A 25266-nucleotide genomic window follows, 5' to 3' on the forward strand; every position below is an offset into this window, starting at 1 on the left:
TTTATTTATTTATTTATTTTTTAAACAAATTTTCAGGTAATTTTCCTATATTTTTTAATACCTTTTTTGTAATTCTGAGTCATTTATTCTTCGGTTGATTATTGCCTTCTCCCCATGTTTTGAAAGAAATCAGGCCAATTTGCTTCAAAGTGTTAATATGTACAGAGCGAGCATTATTTTACATCTATCTGGGTGAATTCGCCAACCAAACTAAAGGTGTCGATTGAAAAGTCGATCCAAGGCTGTTTTTGTGAGTTTTAGATTGTTTCTGTTGACTTTGAATAAGTGTGTTACGATGGTAAAAATACTGTTTATTTTTTAGAGTCTGGTGGGTTTCGTGACACCAGTGTTGAGGCTGATTATGTTTTTTTTTAAATGCTTTTAGTCTTTCACAAAAAGATCTCTCTCTGTCCGTCTCCATGATGTTTTTACACACTTAGAATATCAATCTGAGCCTTTCAGTGGCAAAAACACCTTTAAGCAGAGCATAAAAAAATAAAGTCCAACGTATGAAGGGGCTATGAAGACGCCAAAGGAATAACATTTGAGTTCTACGGCAGGACAACGATCTTCTTCTCCAGTTTCTGCTCAGGGAAGATGAACCTCTTCATTACGTCATCGAGCTCCTCCAGAGCCAGCTGGGCGTGGAGCACCGCGACGTCATCCGGGTCTGAGCGAACCACCCACTTCAGAGCCCGGTACAGGTCCAACAACACGTCACTGAGAACCTGCAGGAGCCACAGACAGACGAGACAGACGAGACAGACGGAGGTTACACCGAGGAAACTCTTCAGACTGCTCTGTGGACTGAGACGGATGCTGACAGCAGACAGTTTGTTGTTACTGTTTGCTCTTTGTTTTCTCAACAGAGAAAGTTTGGCCACTAACTTGGTCATTACTGACAGAACTGATGGGCAAAACTTGTAAAAATAGACTCAAATTGTACGAAAATGTTAATTTCCACGACTTTGAGACAAATTTTCAAGACCACACATTCTGTGAAACGGCCATCGGTACTTATTTTTTCATTACTATAAAATTACTATTTTAAATATTATTATTTTTTAAAAATAATGAATTCAAAACAGGATTAGAGCTGAATATTTAAATATAACTTAGGGACTGTTTGTTATGTATGATGGGGGGGTGCAAAAAGATGGGGGAGGCATGTTAAAATATTTTTTTAAGCACTGGGGAGTGACGTGTTTTTATTTTGACAGTTATTACAGTTTATTTAGTTTTTAAAGAAAAACTTTATGTGATTTTCAAAGAAAATGTGTCTTGTTAAACCTGTGGGTTGGAAACATGTATTTTATTTATTTATTTTCAATTTTTGATAATTTTCAAGAAAAACAAAAAATCTTTAAAAATCACCAAAAAAAAAAAACACTTATTACAGCCAGAAACTTTAAAAAACAGAAAATTATCATTGGATTGTCAAATTTCCGACGGCCGTGAACACATCATGTGTTATTATACAGGTTTGTAAAACAAAATTTTATGATTTTTCCAAAACTTTTATGGTATCGTTTGTTTTCCAAAACAGTTTGAGGCCTGGAAACTTCTATTTGGAAATCCCATAACTCCTCCAGGTTTTCCTTGACCGTTCAGGTCCTGTTACTGGGAGTTTGATGCATAAAGAGTAATTCCTGTATGGATCCCTGTCATGAAAATAAATAAATAAAAGCAAAAATGAGTAACATCAGTGAGCTCTCAGTCAGGGCGGAGGTATAATGAATTATCGTGCCTTCCAGTCTCATATTATCATGATGAAATAAATTTGGGTTATTATCTGTGGCGAGGAGAGAAAAGGCATCTCAAAGATGTCAAAGATGTGCAACACCTCCTCCACCGTGCTCACCACCGCAACCCGTCCTCCTCCCTTTGGTCTCACGTTTGTGCTCAGGTCTCATCTGTTCTCACATCACACTGTGTGTCATTAGCCGTGTGCAGCTGGTGCTGCTCTGCTCCAGCTGTTCCAGTAATGACAGGACCTGACCTGCGACTAACAGCTGGTCAGCTGACTGCAGTCAGGGCTGCAGGTCAAGAGCCATATGACACTTCAGCAGCAGGTCACATACAGGTGCGAGTCCACTGGGGAATCAGGAACTGTGGATTTTCACTGGTACTGGTTCCGACTACTAAATTTCTGGATTGTGGCGTGTCGATGTTGTTCCCTCAAACAGCGATTGTGAATAAAGAAATCCAGTCAGCGGTCCTGCCTCGCTGCCTCCTTTTTAGGAGGCCAAAGAGCTGCGACGTGATTAGCTTGGACCGGCGTCGACTATCTAAGAACAACACTTCAGCAGAGATACCAACCGTAACCCAACAGTGAGAAACTGAGAACTGTGGCGACTCCAAAACATGGTGTTGGAGAGAGTCTCCTTCCTGTGCTGGTGAGAAGCTAATATTTAGTCTATAACTCCAGTGGCGACCACAGGGAGACTGGGACTAGATTACAGGACCCGCCAGGCTCTGTAACAACAGCCTCTCACTCTCAAACACACCCTGAACACATTATTCAGCCTCTCAAGCCTGGAACAGGACAAACTGCAGTCCTTCTGCCTCCAACAGTTTATACCAAAAAACTCTCATTTATAAATTTTTTCAGTCGCTCCCTCTGAGAGAGGAGACATTCTTAAACCATGGTGACAGAAAAGTCCTCTTTGACCTTTCAGCCCTTTGTCTTTGTCAACACAATGGCAGTGAAAACACGAGTGAGTAAAGCTTACCAACATGTAGCTCCGCTGTTTGTAACACTGACTGTTCTCTCAACTAAAAAACACAAGTTTAAGGCTAAAAATGAAATTAGTGAGAGCAGGTGGCTCTTCAGTCTTTAAACTTCAGCTGTTCTTTGTGCCAAATACAGAAAAACACTTCACTGTGTCTGTTTCCCCACTGACACATTATTACAACATTAACCATCATCTTGTGAACACTTGAAGTTTCTTTTCTATGAGCTCACATTCATACAGAAGCTTGCAATAAAAAGCCTCTGATCACAGTTTACATTTCTGTGCAGTTTTATTCTTTAAAGTCCAGTTTGCAGTTGGCGCTCCTGCCCCTCTTAAGCTTCCTGCAGACTGTGAGATTTTGCAATCTTATAAGTTTAGTGCAGCTACCGAAATCAAGTTTGATGTATGCAGACTGCAGATCACATCAACTAGTTAATCAAAGGCTACGACTTCTGTCCATCATCATCGACACGCATGAACAAAACACTGTCGGCGTGCGTCATCCATCTACGCTGCTGCAGTGGTGAGAGAAAAATGAGACAACGAAATGAAGCTCTCGCTGTGGCAGAAAAAGTCAAGAGAAGAGGAGGAGGAGCAGGAGAACGTGGACGCAGTCTGGCTGGAGAGAAGAGCTCAACTTTGCACGCCAATTTTACATCGAGAGCTCAGAGTAAGTATTAGCATCTACCAGAGGAGCGATGAAAATTCCCGCTCCTCGCACACGGAGCTGCACGTTCTGCCCGCTCAGAGGCGATGCAGGCCGCTCCGCTAATTATCGCTCCACTCAAATCGCTCAGCGCTCGCTCCAGAAATGAAAATAAAAACTTCTGCCTTGTATTTTCATTTTAGCTTGTTTGACTTCATCCTCGTCTTCCTCGCGGTCACCTCACTATCCTCCTCCTCAGTGCCAGGAAGGAGGTTAAATGCTTTTATCATGTCGCTGTCAGTCACAACCCGAATAACACGCCATTGCACGTTCAAATTTTTCAGCACACTTTTGTACTTTTGGTAAATGTGACTCCAGAGAGAATTTTTACCGACTGAAACGATGTCACCACATCCTTTTTCTCGTACCCTGTCACCGTCATCTGTTACTTTTACAGGAATACACCTGTGAGATGACTCCTCTGCTTCTTTTTAAAGTGCTTTCTGGGTCAGACACGATTCAGACGCATGGTGTGAGCAGAGAGAAATTGGAGCGGGATGGAGCGAGAGATAAGGTGATGCTCCAGCTCCGTGCTGCTACTACCATTCAGCAGTGTCGCACTGTCGGTGCGTCAGTTCATGCTGCATTTCTGTTGGTTGGTTAGTAAATGTAGGTCGCACAGCTGTCACACGGTGAAAATCTCATCCCAAATCTCTGACACTGTCAGGATTTTATCCCAGACTGTCTTTGATCGTAAGACTGTGACAGCGGACATCTCTGAACCTCTGTCACTGTGCGACGTAGGACCACCGTTTCTTTCCCAATTCATCTTTCCTCTGAGAAAGCCCAAAATCGCTCAGCGTATACCGAGTTTTACTTATTGTTGCTAAGGAGGGGCTCATTCTGGTGAAAGATAATTGACTGTCGAGTCTCATTCCCAGGTCGTCAAGTATCGTGCTTTGGGCTGGCGGTGCAGTCCTGTTGTGGAAATGTGCGCAAATTTCATGCATACTCAGTGGTGAGCGTGTGTGTGTGTGTGTGTGTGTGTGTGCGTGTGTGTGTGTGTGTACCTGTGTGGTTTTGTCGCTGAGGCCTCGGAGCAGCAGGGTGATAACATGGACAGCAGCTCTCCTGACCTCTGCCTCCTTCTCTGTCTTTATCAGCGCAGTCAGACAGGAGCTGAGCTGCACACACACACACACACACACACACACACACACACACACACACACACACACACGGATATTTGCAATCAATCATTTACAGTGTTAAAATGACAAAGGCATAAGGCTGAAAGTTAGTTACAGTTCGTGATCATGTGTACGCGAGAAACAAAGCACCATCTGAAGCTGTGCCGAACTTTACACGACAACGTTCGTCACAAACGCTCCGAATCAGCTGCTGAGGTCAGGACCGCAACTAAACGGGTGGATTGATTTATTGGCGAGACATCAAAACCAACATGGGCCGTCCATCTCTCTACGTATGCACACATGCTCTCACACACACACACACACACACACACACACACACACACACACACACACACACACACACACACACACACACACACACACACACACACACACACAGAGAGTCAGGGTGAAAAAGTAAAAGTGTGCAGGTTCATGAATAAGCATCCCTGTTCTTCCAGCTGACAGTGCTGCTTATTCATGCCAGCAGGCTACAGCCAACATGCACGCACATACAAATGCAAACACACACATACACACACACACACACACACACACACACACACACACACACACACGGCAGCATCTCTATTTGAGCCTCTGACCGCTGCAGCAGCCTGGAACGTACATGTGTAAATGTGGGCTGAGTTTCTGTAAACTCAAATGCTGATCAAAGCGAGCAGGCGTGCTCTCAAACACACACACACACACACAAGTTTCATGTTAGAGTGTGTGTCCTCTCACCTCTTGAGCCAGCGCTCCTAAAGCGTAGTCCAGCCTCTGACAGAGCTCCCCCAGGTTGGACAGACTGCTGGCCCGGACGCTTTGGTCTGGGTCTCTGGTTCCCTGCAGGAAGACGCCGAGCAGAGGACGGCCAAGGTGTGGCGCCAGTTCACCTGGAGATGAAACAGACGAGAGGAAGAGCAGGCAGGTTAGCTTCCAGGCTGGAAGAGGCTTTAACAGCAATAACATAAACAGCTTATTATCTGATAGATTGATTGAAGATGCTGTCAGCTCTCTGGCTCTCCAGCTGAACTTTACTGATTATTTCGGAAGCTAAAAGTTAAGTTCTGTGTCCTCTGTCAAGTTTAAAACCACAGTTTTTAGGTTTGCTGCTTAAATGTCCCACCATATTTCCTGCAGTGACATTACTGCTCTGACCGCTCTGGCTATTACTCTCAGCAGAAAAGTGACTCGCTTCAGCAATTCGCTGAATCCACCATGTACACAGCAGTGCACCAGGTGCAGGCGGATTAATTAAGGGAGTAAATATAACCCCTTTGCCCCCTGCACGTTCCTTTGTGCCCACATGATGTGCCTTTTAACTACCAACGTTGTTGGATATGCCCCAAATGCACTTGGGCCGTGTATTTGAGACCACGTTACAGATCATTCAAACAGGGCTCACCTATTTAAATATTTAAATATCCACCTTAGTATCACTGACCGGGCTGACAGCCTCTATAGTGCAGCGATACTCAACTTACTTTGCTGGGGGCCAAATATGGAAAATTAAAGCAGGTCAGGGGCCAGATGCAACAGCTCCATACATGTTTCTAGGGTTTGAGCACATTTCTCTGATTTTAGGACATTTCTATGATTTTTCTAGGACCTCTGTCAGGGTTTTTTTTTTTTTTTGGATGACAAGCTCTGCTTTGATGCTGTTTTATGCACTCTGGCACCTTATATATACTAAAAGTACAAAAAAAACTAGGATTTTAGGTCATTTCTAGGAAATTTTTATGAATTTTAGGATATTTAAAGGATCGGGGACATTGTTTCTAGGATTTAAGGACATTTCTAAAATTTTAGAACTCCTTCAGGATTTTAGGATGACTAAGATTTCAGGACATTTTTATGATTTTAGGACATTAGGGGGATAGCTAGGACCAAACAAACAAACTCCATTTTGGTGCTGTTTTATACACTCTGGCACCTTATGTATGTTAAAAGTATAAAAATAGTTCCCAGCGTGAATCACTTTTTTTTTATTGTGAATTAGAAAATGGTTAAAAGGCCGCCCAGCACTTGCCTTATAGTGTGGATTTGTACTGACACTGCAACGCTGCCTTATTATCAATTTAATCACTAATTAATTACTAATTTCGTCTGGCATTAGCATCTTTATGTCAGGTTAGCTGCCCCTCCTTCACTACACTGCAGGAAACCAAGGATTCGAGAATTTGTGTGGGAGACAAAGAGAAAAACAAAAATGTAGAATAAATAAAGCATCCTTACAGGTAGGCAGACTGACAGAGAAGTAAGCCCCAAGCACAGATCCAAATGGAAAAACACAGCAAAGATCAGCTCAAGTCACATGCCAAAATACTCAAAGCAAAAAAAACCTAAGAGAGACAAGGTGATTTCTGTCGGGAGGTGAGTCTTGGTTTTGGCAGGAGAACGAGATTTCTGAGAGCAGCGTGGATACCAGAGAAGGAGCTTTACATCTAATCCAGCCATTGAAATCCACATCTTGACACAAGACTAATATTGCTGTTTACAGAGTGTAGTCATACTCGGTTTAACAAGCTGTGTGTGGGTGACAACGTTACACAGGCAGACGTACAAAGAACAGAGCCGACTGATGACTACGGCTGCTCCTGCCAAGCAGCAGGGAGGACAGCCAGAGGCCTCCGAGGAGGGGACGCTACCAGCTGACTGGCTGGTAGTAGTAAGACCTGCTTGACCCGTGTGTGTGTGTGTGTGTGTGTGTGTGTGTGTGTGTGTGTGTGTGTGTGTGTGTGTGTGTGTGTGTGTGTGTGTTTGTACGTTAGAGCTTGTTATATCCAGAAACACACACACACACACTGATCTATTTAGCTTGCCCTATATTAAGCTTTTAGACTGCCAAACACTTTCTTACAATCACAAGATACAAACCCAAATCACACATACACAGCTGGACACTCACACACTCTCTCTCTCTCTCTCTCACACACACACACACACACCCACACACTGACACACCACACACACCAGCTCTGCTATTCTCCCTTCATTTCCATGTCTCAATAGACTGTTACGGCTCTAACAGACCTCATGAAAGAGATTTGCTGTGTTTGAGTGGGTGTGAGTCAGCAGGAATATCAGCCTGCATGCATTAAAAACACACACACACACACACACACACATATACACACACACACACACACACACAGTAACACAAGATTCACCTGAGAAAATGATGCAAACTCGCACAGATGTTCCTAAATTTGCTAAACTGTATCCTCTACATGCCCTTTTGTATAGATAAATAAACATAATGTCTTGGGAACATAATTTTTTGCCTTTCAGCACATTTTCTGCACAACGTCACACACTATGGGAGCTCAGAGGACTCTGCAAGTGCTTCTCTGCCACTCCACCAGCCGAGTCAATTAAGAAGACCTTCTTATTTACAAATGACAGCCTGGCAAAAGGCAAATCTTGGCCACTCGGGGGGTTCAAGACAAACACAGAGGCTCTCTGGATGTCTGCGCAGCAAACTGAAGGTCTATCCAATCTCTCAGCAAGGATATAAACCCCCCGATTGTCCCGGGGAAGTGGTACGATGGCAATCTGGCAGATAAAACCAGAGCTGGGATAAAAAAAACAAAACAGGGTTTTCAATCAGGGAAAGGTTGTGATACACAGGGGCCCTTCTGAACAGAGATCTGCATGGAAAACAAGTCCGCACTGTGGGTTTTGTGGTTTGGTGGTGGCATGCAGAGAGCTGTCACCACCACAAATAAATCAGAACAATATTAACAAATATGGATGCATAAATAAACAAGCGTATATTATCATTTCTATGATAGTTACCACTCACACAAAGTTAAATTACTGTGCTCTTTTGGTCAGATGAGGGGACACATTTTAAAACATGTGGCAACCCACCACAGAGTCCAGAGGTCAGGCTCCGCTTCTCTTCATTTACAAAAAGAAAACAAAATGCAGAAGACTGAGCACAAGACCTACAATCACTCATAATAGTGTGTGTTTACATGGATATTTTGCCAAAATGTAACCAGCTCTCTGTCACTGTGGTGTAAAGTGTGTTCAGATGAACAGTGTGAAGGCGCCTCCCTAATGCCACCAGTGCTAGAAACTCCTCAGCTGTGAGCAAAAATCCTCCGGGATGACGCATTTTGCGTAATTTGGTGTCATCAATGGCGCATTTCTCGTTGTTTTGTGAAACCGATGAAGCATTTCTCAGCATTTTGTGCAATCAATTAATACGCGTTTTTGTCATTTTGCACCATCAGTGACAAGGAATTTCATCATTTTACATTGTCGATGATGCATTTCTCATAGTTTTGTGCCATCAGTGACAGGTTTCTCTTGTTTTGTGCCACAGCTGATTCTGAATCTTGTCGTTTTCTGGCATCCATGACAGAATCTCATTCTGCAAGAACTGATGATGAGTCTCTCATAGTTTTGCCCTAAAAATGCATGTTTCTGGTCGTTTTGCGCCATCAGTGACTCACTTTGTCGTTTTGCACCACTGATGACGCAGAATCTTGTCGTTTAGCACCATTAATGACATGGGATCTTGTCATTTAGTACCATCGGTGACATGTCATTCTGCATCATCAATAATGCAGTTTGCGTTGTCATCAGAGATACATTGCAGGAGCTGCTGGCATGTGTCAGCGCCTTAACACTGTTTTCACAGTGACACAGCAATGATTGAAAATTGCCAACGTTTCCCTTAACAGCTGAATGTCCACACAGAATTTGCAGAGAAAATACTCCTAATATTGGAAACAGTAAAACAACAAGTGAAACTCACCCATCGCCCTGCTCGCCCTCATCAGCACTTCTCCCACTTTGAGGCGGGTTTCCAGGGAGTGCTCCTTCTTGGATGTGGGGAGGGACGGACCATGTTGGAAGTCTTTCAGGAGCCTTTCCAGAATCCTCTCGGGGTATGAATCAGCCAAGGCAGCCAAACCTAAAGACAGTTCACACTCAGTCCATCAGCTTTCAAGAGTTTTAAGAGTAACTGCTGCAGGTGAGTTGTTAATAGCATCTGTAGTTTCTGTAAATCAATAATCACAAAAATCAATGATCATGAGCATCACTTTTGGCCGAGCTGCAACAGTAAATTACCTTGAATGGCTGACAGGTAGACAAATGAGTCTTCGTGCTCCAGGTTTTCTAAGAAAGAGCTGGAGAGGACAAACCATAAGCATGATTAATCATCACATAGACCTGTGATACTCAACTTAAGGCCCGCAGGCCAAATCTGGCCCCTAATAGGATGCCAGGACCCCCCCCCCCCCCCCCAACCATTTTATAATTCATAATAACAATTAAGTGATTCTCACTGGCAGTTGTTTTTGTACTTTAATTCTAGAAACATCCTTAAAATTTGAGGAGCATCCTTAAATCCTAGAAATGTTCTTACATCCTAGAAATGTGCTACAATCTAAGATCCTGATGTCCTAAAATCCTGGAAGGGTCCTGAAATCTGAGAAATGTCCTCAAATTCAAGAAACATGCTAAAATCCTGGAAATGTCCTAAAATACTTGAAATGTGCTTAAATCCTAGAAATCTACTAAAATCCTGGAAATGTCCTAAAGTCCTAGAAATGTACTAAAATCCTGGAAATGTCCTAAAATCCTGGAAGTGTCCTGAAACCTGAGAAATGTCCTCAAATTCAAGAAACATGCTAAAATCCTGGAAATGTCCCTAAAATCTTAGAAACATGCAAGGGGCTGCTGCAACCAGCTCCTGGCCTCCTGTCATTTTGTAAAAGTGACCCCAAAGAAAAGCAAGTCTATTCTCTCATTTCTGAGTTAAAAATAAAAAACAAAAACAATATTGATTTTGCCAGGAGAACCAAAGCCGATCAATACTGGCACAGCGCTGAACTCATTAAAAACAAAACGACCAACTATCAAAGGGAATAATCCAAACAATACCCCAGGTACTATGAGGGGTCCTTGAAGATGTAGGTCTGATTGTGTGGGGGGGAAACGGGGGAGTGGGTTTCTTGGAAAAGCTGCAGAGAGTGTGCCAGAGATTTGGGTAAAGTGAGGAGAGAGGGCAGAACGTATGAAAGGTACAATATTGGAGAAATTTACCCAACCGTGACATGAAAGGGCGGAAATCAATACAGGGGTCTGTGCTGTGTAACGGTAGGGGGTTGAAGGTTATCTAAGGTGAACACAGGATGAAGGTCCAGATTACAGAGAATACTAAATGAGCCGTTATCCTTTCTTGCACATTCCACCTTAACAAGTCCCGGAGCGCGCCGTTGTCCCCTCTGAGGACGAGGTTTAACCGCCTCATTTTATTATACATGTTTGCTCATAATGTCCCAGGAGACACGTTCACACTCCTGATGCACACATATGGTGCATGCAACAGTAACACACTGTCTCATAGACGGTGGAGGCAACATCCAGCATGGCTGAATGAAGAAGACAAAGTGGGAGCATGTTGACCCTGCTCATAGAGTAATAGCTGCAGAAGCAGGCTGAGGGTTTCTGGCACAAATTCACAGCCTACCGAGGCGCACGGAGAAAGGAGATAAATCAGAAGAGGTCGAAGCTCCTGCAACAATTGTGGTATTAAGAACAGCTTTATCACAAGATAAACGGGTTTCGGCTTGTGGCCCTGATAAAGGCCTCGGACATTTTCAATATAGTAATATAGTTTTTAAACAAACTTAAGAATCATGTTTGGACAAATCTTTGTTTTTTAACAATTGCAGCTAATTATGAAAGTATGTAATATATATGTGGTCCAAAGCAGAGGTAGGTTTCATGTAGGAATATGGTTGTAAGAGTGAATTAGGTGAATCTATGTTTTGCAAAACGGACTCCTTTTGACAGAAATTAATTAAAATATGGATAAATTAAATCAGATTAAATGTGTGGCAATTAAGACCTCACGATTTAGATTTTCAGATTAATTAATGACTTTTAAGTCCTGATATTTATAACAACATTGACTTTTTAATGACATGCACACACTCTGATAACTCACTATGAGCTAAAGTTTGAGGAAAAACGAGTCAAGAATATTACTGGGATAACATTTTTAAATGTTTTTAAAAAGTTTAGTTTGTTTTGGGGGGTTTTGCGCATCATATCTGACTAAATGCTGAAACACAAATAAAAAGTATAAGCAAAGCAACCCACCACGAGGACTTTCTCCTGGGCCTGAACAGCCTCTGGGTCTCTTTTCTGCATCATCTGGGTCAGCACCCGCAGGGCGACCGCTCGGGTTGGCACGTCCGGGTCACACGCCTCCAGCAGCCAATCAGAAAAGGGCTTGGTGGGAGGGCAAAGGTTGCTGGTGCCAGAAGTCCTCCCTTTGTCTTTTGGACTAGTTCCTGCTGTCGAGCCTCCAGAGGACGCTGGCTGTCTGACGTTGGTGTTGCTGGGTGAGTTACTGTCCAGAGGAGATGAATGAGGACGAGTCTGTGAGTCGTTTGCTTCAGTTTGAAACTTTTGTTTTTTCCTAAAAGGCACGCTGTTGTTCTGGGTTGTTTCAGGCTTTCTGGAGGGCTGAGCAGCAGCTGGGATGTTTTCAGGCCGGTAGGCGCCGTGAGTGGCGATGACAGCTCTGAGGTTTGATGCCAGCTCCTGGATGAACACCGGGGTGAGTCAAAGACAGCGTCTCCAGCAGCGGGAGAAGTCTCGACATAGAGGAGTAGTCTTCGGCACTAAGCTGTAGGAACAAAAAGAGGAGAGGTGATGCACTCTGAACGGTACAGAGAATTATTTGAAGTTTTTCTTATGGAATATCTCAGTGCTATTTAAAAAGGTAACGGCAACGTCTTCTATAATATTTGGCGACCCCTTCTTGATTATCTACCCGGCGATGTTCGGGGCACCAAAAACATCTTTACAAATGGACTTTGAAATGACTCTGATGCAAACAATAATGTATATGATATAACCCAAATGTGTGTTGATGTAACCCATGTATATTATCACTCTTTTGTAATTTGGCAAAAACCTGTCCTGCTGGCTCCTTGTTTTTTGATGTTAAATTAATATAATATTATCAGAAAGTATGGTATGTATATACATTTTGACATATATGTTTTTCTTTATAATGCCCAATCATTTATTCTATGTTTTTTTTTTTCTTTATTTTCTCTTTGTACTTCTTTGCACCAGAGAATTGTAGTTTCAATTCCTGTATGTCTAGCATACATGTAAGAATTTACAATAAAGCTGACTTTGACTTGACTTTGAAAAAAGGGGGAGAGGTTGATTGAGAGAGAGTGATAGTGATATATCCACTTTTCTTCCCCACTTCATTTAATTGATCATCGAGTTTCTTCTGTAACATGATATTATGCATACTCTTATACTGATGGCCCACCAGTAGATGGAGACCTGGAATACAATGCTTTTCAGTGTGTTTAATATTAATTCTTGGTGTAAAACTTGGAAAATACTTCAACTTAGGGCTGATTTTTGTAAAAAAAAAATAATAATAATAATAATAATAATAATTATTATTATTATTATTATTATTATTATTATTGGCAGAAATTAGCATGTTGACTGATTCTGATGTTTCATTTTAAAGCCAATATCTGCCAATACTGATCACGTGCCGATACTATCATGCATCCCTACTTTTAATGTTCACTTATTGTACTATACATGTCCTGTAACAAGTGATTAAAACGAATGCAAGCTTTGTATTGCTCAGGACAGTCCTTGCATCATTAAGGTTGATGTAATTTAATAAAGCAGCATGTTGATGTGTGGACTTTTCAGTTGTGAGTACCTCTGGTCCAGAAAGCAGAGTGGCCACTAAGCCCATGCCCATGCTCAGAGTCTGGCTCTCTACTGGGTTCTCCAGGTTTGGAGCAGGGGCCTGATCCAGACCCACACAGGCCCTCTGAAGCAGAGCCACCATGAAGTCCACCACCTGGAGACAAGACAAACAGAATCATGGGCACATAATAATACACAGGAAGACAATCAGGAGCAAGATGCTTTTTAAAAGTTCCCCATGTTCAACAGGAGGTCCCCTCCTACAGCTGGGTGATTAAATCAAAACGATATCTATCGCGAAATAACTTCTCTGCTCCAGCGCGCGGACATGTCCGACAACCCACTCCAGCGCGAACATGTCCGGCAGCCCGCTCCAGCAGACACATGTCAAACAGCCTGCTCCAGCATGCCAACAGGTCCAACAGCAGGCTCCAGCGCGGAAATGTGCGACAGCCCGGTCCAGCGGGGACATGTCCAACAGTCCGCTCCAAAACGGACATGTCCTACAGTCCGCTCCAGCGCGCGGACATTTCATACAGACCGCTCCAGCGCGGACATTTCGGACAGCCTGTCCCAGCCTGCGGACACGTCCGACAATCCGCTCACAGCTCATTAATCATAATGGATGTAAATTATTAATGAATCGTGATATTGATTTAAGGTATGAGGTTCGGACCTTTGCTGGGAGGAAATTTTAGTAACTGGACCTCTGTGAATTTTAGTTGAATAGGTCTGCCAGTTGGTGATGCCTGTTGTACAGTATATTTGTCATGTTCAAACCAAAAGTAACCTTATGATATCTTCATATCTCACTTAGGAGTAAAAGGGAACCTTTACGCTTGACAGAAATAGTGATTTGATGTATATCGTCATATATATCGATATCGACTTTTATCGTGATTGTGATAAGACCTCAGAGTTACTGCAGGGGGTCCTCCAAATTATTGTTCAAAGTTTTTTATTTTTTCAAAAATTAAAATATGTCTGAAATTAGACATTAACATGAATTCAACGTATGATTAGTAAAGAGAAATCGGAATAAGAAAAAAAACAAAAAACACAATCCATTTAATTCACATAATACAACATAATATGCTAAAAGTTACCAATAAATCCTTTTCAAATTAATCCATGAATACCTTTCAAAGGTATGTCTTTAAATGGCACTTTAGGCCACCCAACATATTAATGCAGTTTTTTTATATGTAGCTGTGAGTCCTCGCTCCCACATTCAGTCCTTCAGGACCTCCAAAGGTGAGACGTCTAACAATAAGACACGATCCAGTGAGGTGAAGCCATTTCATCAGACGTTTATTAATCTGTGAGGGGATGTTTGTGGCCCTATAAAAGCAGCCAGCCTCCTAGACCCATCAAACTTACCAGAAATGAAGCAGTTTGGCTATTTTTGTGTGGCAGCATGACTCAGCGTGGCCTGCTTCCATTAAGAGAACTCCCACAGGAACGCAGGCTGATTTGAAACTGAAATATTCTGGAGAAGGAGAGAAACTATCCCAGGAGGATGAGCTGACACCTCATTCACAGCTTCTCTAAGAGCAGTTTCAACATAAAAGTGCAACAAAGTGGAAATCTACCCTGCAGCTGTACATTTTGTACGTACTCAACGCTTTAATCTGTACCTTCGTCTTGTTTTTTTTTCTTTCCTTCTTCATCTTCTTTTGTTTTTCCCTGATTTCTTCCACACATTTTCCTGTTCGACTTCCAGGTCGAAGCCCGGCATGGGGACTATGGAGCGTGCGTTGAACGCCTAGGAGGATTAAATCGACCCCCAGCAGCATGATCTAGGTTTGTTGGTGAGACTTCGAGAAATTGGACTCATCAGACTAATATCTATTTAAAAGTCCAGTTTTAGTCACACTAATAGAATTACTTGACTGTTTATGACATTGTGTAAATGTACTGAACATCTCTAGTCGTTTTTTCCAGTGAGGGTTATACCTTAGAGTACATATCTCTCCACTCACCTGTGAGATTTTTCTCAGCAGCACAGTGTGCTGCAGCGTCTCCACCATCACAGCCAACACCTGAAGCAGAGCGAGTGTCTGGCCTCTCCTCGCAGCTGGATCCAGCAGCTGCTGCTCCACCTCCAGGAGCGTCATGGCCGACACGTCCAGCTCCTCTTCATCTTTCTTTTCTTCTTCTGCTTCCTCAGCTGCCCAGCTGGCCAGCTCCTGCAGGAGAAGCAAGTAAGTCTGGCTCCAACAGCAACAATCCCTGTAGACCCTCATATTAAAACTTTACAGCAGAAATAAATATGTTTACAGCCTGGAGCAAAAAACAGTTTTGGTCTTTATAGCTTATTTCAATATTGTTAAAAACTGTAGTGGGGGCTGTATTTCTATATAACTCACCTGATTAAATGTTGTCATTGCTTAAAGTTGGGCATAATAAATTAGGGGTCAACAGGTTGTTGGAGATGCTGATCGTCTGGGCCGATATTTGGCATTTTGCAGTTTATCTGTATTGGCGTAATATTTTAATGATCGCAGATAAAATTAATAATTAAAAAGTTCAAAGAAAGTGTCAGCATGGAAGGAAGTTTTACTTTGTAAAACCTCAGAGAGCTATTTTTATTTATTCCTTTTTTAATTAAATTTTCACTTGAGTTTTACAAAAAAAAAGTTGCTGGGAACTTGCTGTTAATGATGTTGAAAGTCTAAGTTTTGATGAAATATTTGCCAAAGGCATTTAAACAGAGTTTTGTGTTGGATTTTTTTATATTCCAAATCCTAAATATTCACAGAAAATTTTTCAATTTCATTGTAAATGCACATCAGTTCCAAATACTGGTTATCAGTCTCAGTTATCAGTAATAATTGGTATCTGTATCGGGCCTGAAAAGCCAATATTGGTCGGCCGCTATAATAAATGATGTGGACACTCTGCTATGGTCACTTCTGGCTCTAAAAATCCAAGATTTCCAGATTATTTTATACAGTCTGCGGTGCACACTTTACCTGCAGGAGGTCCAGGAAGAAGTCTCCAGGCAGGTCAGAGTCTTTGAGTTCAGCCAGCAGCTGCATCAGACAGTCGAGCCTCCACTGCTCCCCTGACAGCTTCTCATACAGAGCATCCTCTTCATCACTGGGAGACAAAAGGACAGAAGTAAGGAGAGGCCCTGGCAAAGTAAGAGAGGCAAGTTATACTAACTGTCCTCATCACTGCAAAGGTGGATTTGATCAATAAAAGTTGGCTCTCTTACTGATGCAGACTGGCTCCAAAGGAACTGTACTTTTCTGCATCATGTGTTATGTTTTTGTCCTGTTAAGACAGTATCCTTTTACAAAGATCACAAGTGAGAACATGTCCACCGTGTGTGTGTCTGAGTGTCAGTCACCTGCAGCTCTCTCTGGAGCTGAGTCTGGCTCCTCCATCACTGCCCGGGGTGAAGTGGAAGTCTGCCGCCACCTCGTTCTTCTGTCCCTGCAGACCTGAGAGCTGCCTCAGTGCTGATAAGGCTGCAGCTGGCTCAGGGTGGCTCAGGTACCACAGCAAAATCTCCTGACAGGGGGCGCTGTGGAGCACACAGAACACGCACACACAGTTTGAGCGTCCTCCTTTAAAGCAGACTCGCTGTCGCTCATGTTTACAATACAATTTCTGCCAGGCAGCCTTTTTGGCTACAGGCTAAAAGTTAGACTTGCTCACTATAGGCAATCATTCCTGGTCAATATTTTGTCCCTTTTCTTATTCATAATCTCCACCAGGCATAAGCAAATGTGAATATATTTCACAAACTACTGGACCAATCAGCCTAATATTTTGTGTGCAAAATTTTAAACTGTATGCTCCAGGACCTCTCGTGGTTGCAGTGATTCACAATTGTTGAAAATACAGTTTTTTGACTGTTTTATATCATCATTTACTGCTGACTCCTCTTAACCAGTCGGTGTGGGCTGCAAGTTTTACTGATATTGACTCACAGCTAGACTCGGCATCTGTTGCAGTGGCCTTTGGTTTGACTCAAAAATTCACTTATACTGAAGTTTGGTCTCATTTTGAACCAGAGCATCAGCAATTTAGGTGGACATGAAAGTTACAGCTAATAACAGAGCAAACATTACCGTAAATGGGAGACGTTCTGCTTGGTGAAACAGAAGAGGGTGAAGATAACAGGAAGAACTTGTTCCAGAGCTTTCAGGAGAGAAGCCGACGGACTGTTTCCAACCACCCAGATCTGACAGCGACAAAACACACAGGAGGAAAGACCATGAGACCAAAAACACAGCTTGAGAGCCTTAGTAAGGATTAGAGACAGAAAGAAAAAGACAGCTTTATTCAGGGGGCAGCATTGTTACTTCACTGACCACTAACATCTGCATCAATATATCATCATTCAGAAGAGTTCTGATTTAGTTTGTTAATGCAAATAACTGTTTTGATTATAAAAACCATCAAGGCTTGAGAATAATTAAATATTATGAATTACTCATTCATGTTATCAAGGAATTATCATCAGCTTACTCTTTTTTTTACAGAATTCAGCATCATTCAGCTAGTTTCATAATTTGTTACGACACCGTGCAGAGCAGTGAGCATAGATCAGATTCTTGTGTGTTTGAGAAAATATCCCTTAATCTCACAATAAAAATAATTTCTTTGGATTCTTACTATGAATGTTGTCCTGCAACATATATAAGGTACTGTCCAGGAAACTGAGACATTGTGGGTACATTTTCTTCATACATGGTCTCTTTAACTACACAAAGTACTGTGTAATACTGTAATATTGAGACTTTACTAAGGGTATGAGCTATGATCGTTACTAAGGGCCTTATCTTACACCTGACACAAAGTGGTGCACAGTGCAGCACAACTGTCATTGCTAGTTTCAGAACGACGCACTCATGGGTGTGTAGGTCTTAAAATGAGGTGTGATCAGGCGCGTTGTTAATTTGAGGCAGCAGAAAGCAACAGCATCATTGACCAACAAAAAGCTGGTCTTAAGTCAGAATGGTGCAGTATTTTCATGCTAATTAAAGGGCGCATTATTCAGATGGTGCACCTACATAGACAGGTCCACACACACATACACTCTGCTTGTTACACACACACACAGGTTCACGTGGATGGGCTGTGTGTGGGTGAAATAATCCATAATTAACCATCACTGAGAAGAAGCATAACTGCATTCATTATTTCAGAGGCTAAAAGTTTAGTTCTGTTCCCTCGGTCAAGTTTATAACTACAGTTTATAGTTTTGGTGATTAAATGACCCATGATATTTGCCCCTCGCGCCTTACTTTGGGTCTCGATTAAGCGCTGTTTGACCAGCAAAAGTGGAGTTGGACGAGCCCGAAATGCACTTCTGCCATGCACTTTGGACCATGCACTATGGATCTTTTAAACACGGCCCTGTGAATTTAAGGTGCACCACAGCAGTGTTAGTGGATGCCTCTGGGTGTCCTCACCTTGTACACATCTGTAATACAACGTGTCAGCTCCCACTCTTCTACAGCAACTTGAGAAGGACCCTCGTCTGGAAAACACACACATGCACCGCAGTGTTCAGACCTGTTGATACCTGACTAATCATCCATCTGCTGTTTTTGAAACAAGGTGACAACAATTCGAGGGACAAACAAGACAACAACTTTTGTTTCTTCTCCTTAAACAAAATTCATTAACAAACACAACTTGCTGATCTTGAGTAGACAGAATATACTGTAAATGTAGCGCAAAAGCTTTTTAATTTTCCTAAATAATGTGTTGCTTGTGATGTCAAAGTGCATGGCTACTGAAAATATGCGCACACTCTCACATATATTAATCCTTTTAAACCTGAGCAAATTCATTTGATTTCTTTTTAAAAACATCGGAAGTGGGCGACAAGAAACTTTACCAAAAATAGCCCAAAAAAGTTAAAAGAAAATTACTTGAAAATAAGCACAAAAGGAAGACAAGTTAAAAAAAAAAAGAAACAAGAAAGAGACCTAAGGAAAGTGTTAAAACTGGTATTTTTTTTCTTCTTGTCTGTAACAGATTTTTAAATAATTTAGAGAATTTAAATTGTTTTTTTTTTTTATTATATCTGATATATTTTATCTGATATATCTGATATATCTGTAACATCTAACACATATGGAAGTGACGGCCATGTTACTGACTGGAGGCAGTGGTGCAGCGGTGGAGAGGTGCGAGCAGAGGAGTGAGCAGGTACTGCTGGGAAACGCCGGGCTTCTCCTGCACCATGAAGAGAAACGCTCTCGTCGCCACACGCTGAAACTGTTGGGCTGTCAGCTTGTCTTTGAAGTGCAGGAGATCAACAATCTAAAAAAAAACAAAAAAAAAAACGCACTTCAAATAAATAAATCATTATGCTGTCTTGTACTCATCAGGAGTCTTTTTTCAACTTCACCCAAAATAACTTCAAATCTTGCCTGAAAAGTTTCTCTCTCTTTCTTTCTTTGAGCGTATTCTCAGGTCAACAGGATGAACCCATCCATAGTGATTATCACCTTCTTATATGGTGGTCGCCGGCTATTCGTGGGCAAATTGCTGACTTGCGGAAACGCACCATCAATTTACGATTGATTGGCATTCATGAACTAACACACGTGTCTACGATAAAAGCAGAGTTTCCTGCAGCGTCTATGAATCATGTAGGTTTTTAGTGCCATGGTTTTCTATGTTCTTCACTTTTTAGATTTACTAACATTTCATGAATGAGACCAAATGTGTGCATGTGCAGAGACAAAACCACCGCTGTGACAGAGCAGCTAGATGAGAGGAAGTATCATTGCACAAAGTGATGCATCTTTCTATTCAAAATAATTACATTTTTGAAAAGACTATTTCTAACATTCTGACACATTTACGCTGTGAAGAAAAGCTGTTTCTTCAGCTGCCGTCTGTCTGTTTATCTGTCTCACCCCTGAAACAAAAGGCAGCGAGCAGCATCTTCCATCATTAATAGAGCTGAGACCTCATCGGTATCGGCACATATTGGCTTTAAAATAAAACATTTGTACAATGAGTTAATATTATACACACGGTGAGCTGACCTGATGACAGACTTGTCTGTAGTAGTTGTCTGCTGAGGCAGACTGTTGAGGGCAGGTCACCAGGATCCGGGCAACACCGTCACATTTCCTCCAGTCTGCCTCGCCCCCTGCAGGACAGACACAGTGGTTCAGTTAAATTTGGACACAAATACAAGTTCAACTCTCTGAAACGATTCAAAGGGTAAAATACAAGATAATACGCAAAGGTACAATAACTACAATTGAAAATAGAAAAACAAAGTTAGAAGTTAGATGGTCTACTTCAAATGCTGAAAACTTTCCTGAGTTGAACATGTGAAAAACAATAAACATATGCTATCAAGAATGATTTGCCTTAAAAAAGCTTGTTCATTTTTCAGAATCCTTTTTTTAATGTCAGAAAAAAGGATTCATTATCTACTTTTTCAAATGTCTTGACATTTTTAAGTCTTTAAAAAGACTGATTTAAGACATGTTAATATCAATTAAGACCCCATTAATAGATAAATTAATTTAATACTTCATAATAATTTTTAAGAATCTGCAGGAACCTGTAATGTTTAGGGGTTTTATTGGGGTTAAGGTTGAATGGTAAACACAGGTTATAACACCTGAGAGGATATTTAAGTCTCTACATGTTTCAGACTGCACTCCTCACTACTTTCCCTCCTCTTTTCTTTCTTTTTCCATCCCTCCTCTCCTACTCACCCGTTCCTCCCTCCAGGATGGCTCTGACTACCGCCTGGACACCGTTCGGCTGCATCAGGCGCTCGGACAGCAGCTGACCACACAGACGCCTCAGCCAGGCGGGAGCTGATCCCAGAGCTGTCTTGCTGTTGGAGCTTCCTGCTGCACCGGACTGGAAGGAGGGACAGAAAACATCAAACAAGGCCTCAAAGATCTGTGACCTGCACACACAGCCCATTTAGAAATCTGAAGAAAAAAACTTTGACAGAATTTCCCTATTATGTAAAGTGAGACACTTTTTAGTGTTAGGTGATAAACTAACATGAGGGCTTACCACGAAACCAGAAAAAAGCCAGACTCACAGCAGCTTAAAAACTGCCTTTGGACCTTATGATAAAATAGAGCTGCATTCGCTGTCACTTCCACTTAATAAGGTGGAGCCCTCAGCGGGAACTGAATGTCAGCAAATGTTAATGGGAAATGAGAGCAATGGGCCGTGCCAGCTGAATATTAAAGGGACACATTTCATTTGTTCTTGTGCACATGCACAATGACCCACATGCACACTTGATGCAATTCACAATCGTGCCGATGGTTTTACATTATTCCACTGATGCGCAGCGTTGCTCACAATTTGTTCTTTCATCCTGCTGATGGCCTGTGAGGCTGATTTATGGGCTGATAATGAGACTGTGTATCAGTATGGACGCTTCAGTGAACTTTTACAACCACTCAATGTAACTCAATGTAGTGCACAGCACGCACCACCAGAGCTCAGTCTTTAGTCTCTACTGGTGGAACAGGCAGCTGAGCTGAAAGATACAGTAACACCCAGTGGTGGAGGGAGAAGTTACAGGACTGTAAACAGTCAGCGGCCAGCTAGCAGAGAGAGAAACCGTCGGGAACAACAGCATGTTTTTTTACATCGAAATCAGTGAATTACGGATTTATTTTGACCACATCGAAGCTGATGATGTTAGACAGCGGACTAACTAACTAGATTACTAACAAGAATAATCAAGATGGTTTGGGTGATTTTTTGTTTTAATAAAATGTGTTTTATGATGAGTTAACAAGACAATAAAGCTTTTTCAGTCTTCTGTGACCAAGACAAAGTTGAATTCAAAACATGAACAGTTGTATTCCTCTGGTTAATAAGGAAAATAGGTGTGAAGGCAAAACCTTTTTTAATTTAATTTTGTGGGTTTCTGTGGTGCCATAATCCCTGCAAAATATGGACCTGCACACCTGTTTGGGTCCACCTTGGAGGATCAACAGCTCCTTGATAACAATTGGCTGGTAGACTTTTCCTAGAAGACTTTTCAGGGCCTCTTTGCAGGTTCGACACTCATCAGCAGTGAGCTCCTGCATTTGAAAAGTTTGTAACACAGAAAACAGATACATTTTATTTCTTATGCAATAAAAGCATTTTCCAAAATATCCTATCATGGACACATGTATTACCTTCTCCACCTCTGCGCTGCCTCTCTCTGCCCGGTGTGGCTGGTAGCCGAGCTGGCACAGCGCTGCCATCACGTCCCCCAGATGCCGTGTGAACAGCAATGTGGCGAGAGATGACAGCTCTGCCAACTGCAACAGCACATTCGTAGTGGTAAGAAGGCGGCGTCCCGCTGCTGGCGCGGCCCCGCTGCAGACAAGTTTTTCCACCATGGCTCCAAACACTGACCTGCGACCCAGTGACACACCCACTCCGGGGGCCAAGTACGGGCAGAGCCCCAGAGAAACCACAAACTGAAGAGCTGCTCCAACCGTCTTCTGCTGGGTGACACTGAGGACGTCAGGAGGTAAAGGTGGAGCCATCTCAGGGGTGCGCTGCTTAGCTGCGGATGGAGCGGGGGTCTGCTTGAAAAGTTCGAGTTCAGCAGACAGGTGTCGTGCTAAAGTGAGAAGGAGCAGGAGACACTCCTGGACGAATGCCCATGTGGTGTCTTCTGTGTCGCTGGAGAACCAGTCTGCCGCCACCATCACCTCCTCCCTCAGCCTCCTCACGTCTTCAAAGCCGCTCTGACTCTGGAGCTGCTCCAGGAGGAGAGCTCTGTTGGCCCGCAGCGCTGCCAGGAGAGCCTCCTGCTGTGAGGACTGAGCATCACGAACAGACGCCTCTGCAGAATTAATCAAAGTATTATCAAAATTGCAATATGGCCAGGTGCAATATCCAAATTGTAGGAGCTGCAATTTTTTGATTAAGGTAAAATGTGTCACAACATACAAATATTACTACAATGGGGGTAGGTGGGCCCCCAACCAGTTTCTAATTCACAGTGACAATAAAGTGATTCACACTTGGAATTGTTTTTGTACTTTTAGTATACATGAGGTGCCGGAGTGCAAAAAAAAGCATCAAAATAGAGCTTATTTATTACTTGCCCTTAATGTTCAAAAATCCTAGAAACATCCTAAAATCCTAGAAATTTACTGAAATTCTAGAAATGTCCTGGGACCCCAGAAACATCCTAAAATGAAAACAAAAAGTCCTAAAACCCTAAGAGCATCCTAAAATGCTAAAACTTATATGGAGCTGCTGCTGCGTCTCCCTGATGTGGGCCGTTTCCCAGTGCTGCTGATTTGTTGTATCACACTGAATGCACAGTAAAAAATGTCCCCTAAAAACTTACCATTTTGACAAAAAGAAATTAAAAGATTTATACTCATGAAATAACATGTTTGTAGCAATTAAGAACTCCAAAAATAAAATTCCATACTGTTCAAAAGACTTTTAAGGACTAGATTTTTAAAAATGGTTTTTAAGGACCTGCAATGAATGTAAATTAAAAAAATTATTTTCTTTGTTGATGCAAATGTATTAAAAAAAAAGGTGAAAAGCAAATAAACCAGGAAACGTGACGGTTATATCAACACTCTTTTATCCTTTCTTTCTTTTATCCCAATTTTTAGTGTATTGATGAGTAATTTCCTAAGAAGGAACCTCTATGTTTGGGAGGTAGAGGCTTTTTTGTTGAAAAGGGAATTACACATAAAAGTATATCTATATAAATATGTAAATTATGTTAATATATCCTTTGTCTTATGTCAGAAAACCTGAATGGGCTGCTAATGTGCAGCAGGTCAGCTCAAAGCTGTGGTACTGAACTCACTTACTACCTTTCATTAGTATTGCACTGACAAACATCTCTGTCTGAACACAGATATGATATAACGTTAGTGAAAAGTAAAAGCTAATATTACATGTGCGTCTGCCTTCACAACTTTAAACTAGCAAGGTGACAAAACACCTGTTTTTACACTTTAATAACGTATGCACGCGTGTGTTAAATTACAGTCCATAATGCATGCAAACAAACTGCTAACCATCCCATGCTGTACCTAATCAGCATTTATCTCAGAGTTTGTGCTGTTATCATTTAGCTTCGGCTTTTGCTGTCAAAGTTAAATTATCCACGTACCGCTGAGAGGTTTCGTCAGAACATGTATCGCTGAGAGGATGGCTGAAGTCATCTCGCCATCATATATCGTCAGAAAACTAACTTTATAGAGAGGAACAGGGCTGTGTTTGATTTACAGCGCTAGATTTTGTTGTGGGTAAAGCTAGCCATGCTGCTAAAAACATCCCAAAATGGCGCTTTAATTCTACGTCAGCAACGTAGATATACACGTGGGCACGGCATGAGATGAGATGAGATGGCGCGTGCGCGTTACAGCTGCCGCCATATGGTACGGGGGAAAGTTTTAAGTCATTTTTCATATTATGTAGTACATCGTACAGGCATATAATTCATTTTAAAATATTGAAAAATGATGATAATAGTATCATTGAAACAGTTTCAAATACATAAAAATAAAAAAGCACAACGTAAAACAAAAATACAGACAGGCCTGACATTATGATTGTATAGGGGAGATACAGTAGAATCCAAAATATACACACCTTTGGTTTTTTTATTATTATTATAAACACAAAATTTCCAATTTAAGAGGTCTTTATAGTTTTCTTCTCCCGCTTTTATATTTTATTCACACTGATATCACTGTGCACAGACTACACTTAAAAATCACTTAAAAAAAAAATTTTTGTCAGTCCTAATCATATCAATATTCTTTATCACAATTTTAACCCTTTGAAAGCCAGATTTTTGGCATTATGCCACCATATTTTTTGTTGAAAATCTACAGTATACTAACATGCAAAGCAGATATTATTGTTATTACAGCTTGGGGTATGTCAATGATTTGTAGCAACAATGACTGTAACAGTGCACCTAGTAGAAATAGCAATTTTAAAAAATTGCTAAAATTTA

The 25266-nt window shown here is 41.7% G+C and overlaps 1 protein-coding gene across 1 annotated transcript; it reads right to left on the reverse strand.

Moving 5' to 3' along the window:
• Positions 1-290: 290 nt before the first annotated feature.
• LOC121950207 (transport and Golgi organization protein 6 homolog) lies at positions 291-24561 on the reverse strand. The gene is given in 20 exon segments (XM_042496133.1): positions 291-728; positions 4452-4565; positions 5319-5470; positions 9346-9504; positions 9663-9721; positions 10646-10713; positions 11703-12162; positions 12164-12234; positions 13312-13455; positions 15284-15490; positions 16277-16403; positions 16657-16833; positions 17384-17496; positions 18731-18798; positions 19427-19589; positions 20324-20430; positions 21011-21161; positions 22238-22354; positions 22454-23112; positions 24415-24561. Coding segments are annotated over 20 exon segments (3345 nt in total). The 5' UTR covers positions 24467-24561; the 3' UTR covers positions 291-551.
• Positions 24562-25266: the final 705 nt, after the last annotated feature.

The sequence above is a fragment of the Plectropomus leopardus genome, chromosome 11 (genome assembly GCF_008729295.1).
Source record: "Plectropomus leopardus isolate mb chromosome 11, YSFRI_Pleo_2.0, whole genome shotgun sequence".
In the NCBI taxonomy this organism is placed as follows: Eukaryota; Metazoa; Chordata; class Actinopteri; order Perciformes; family Serranidae; genus Plectropomus; species Plectropomus leopardus.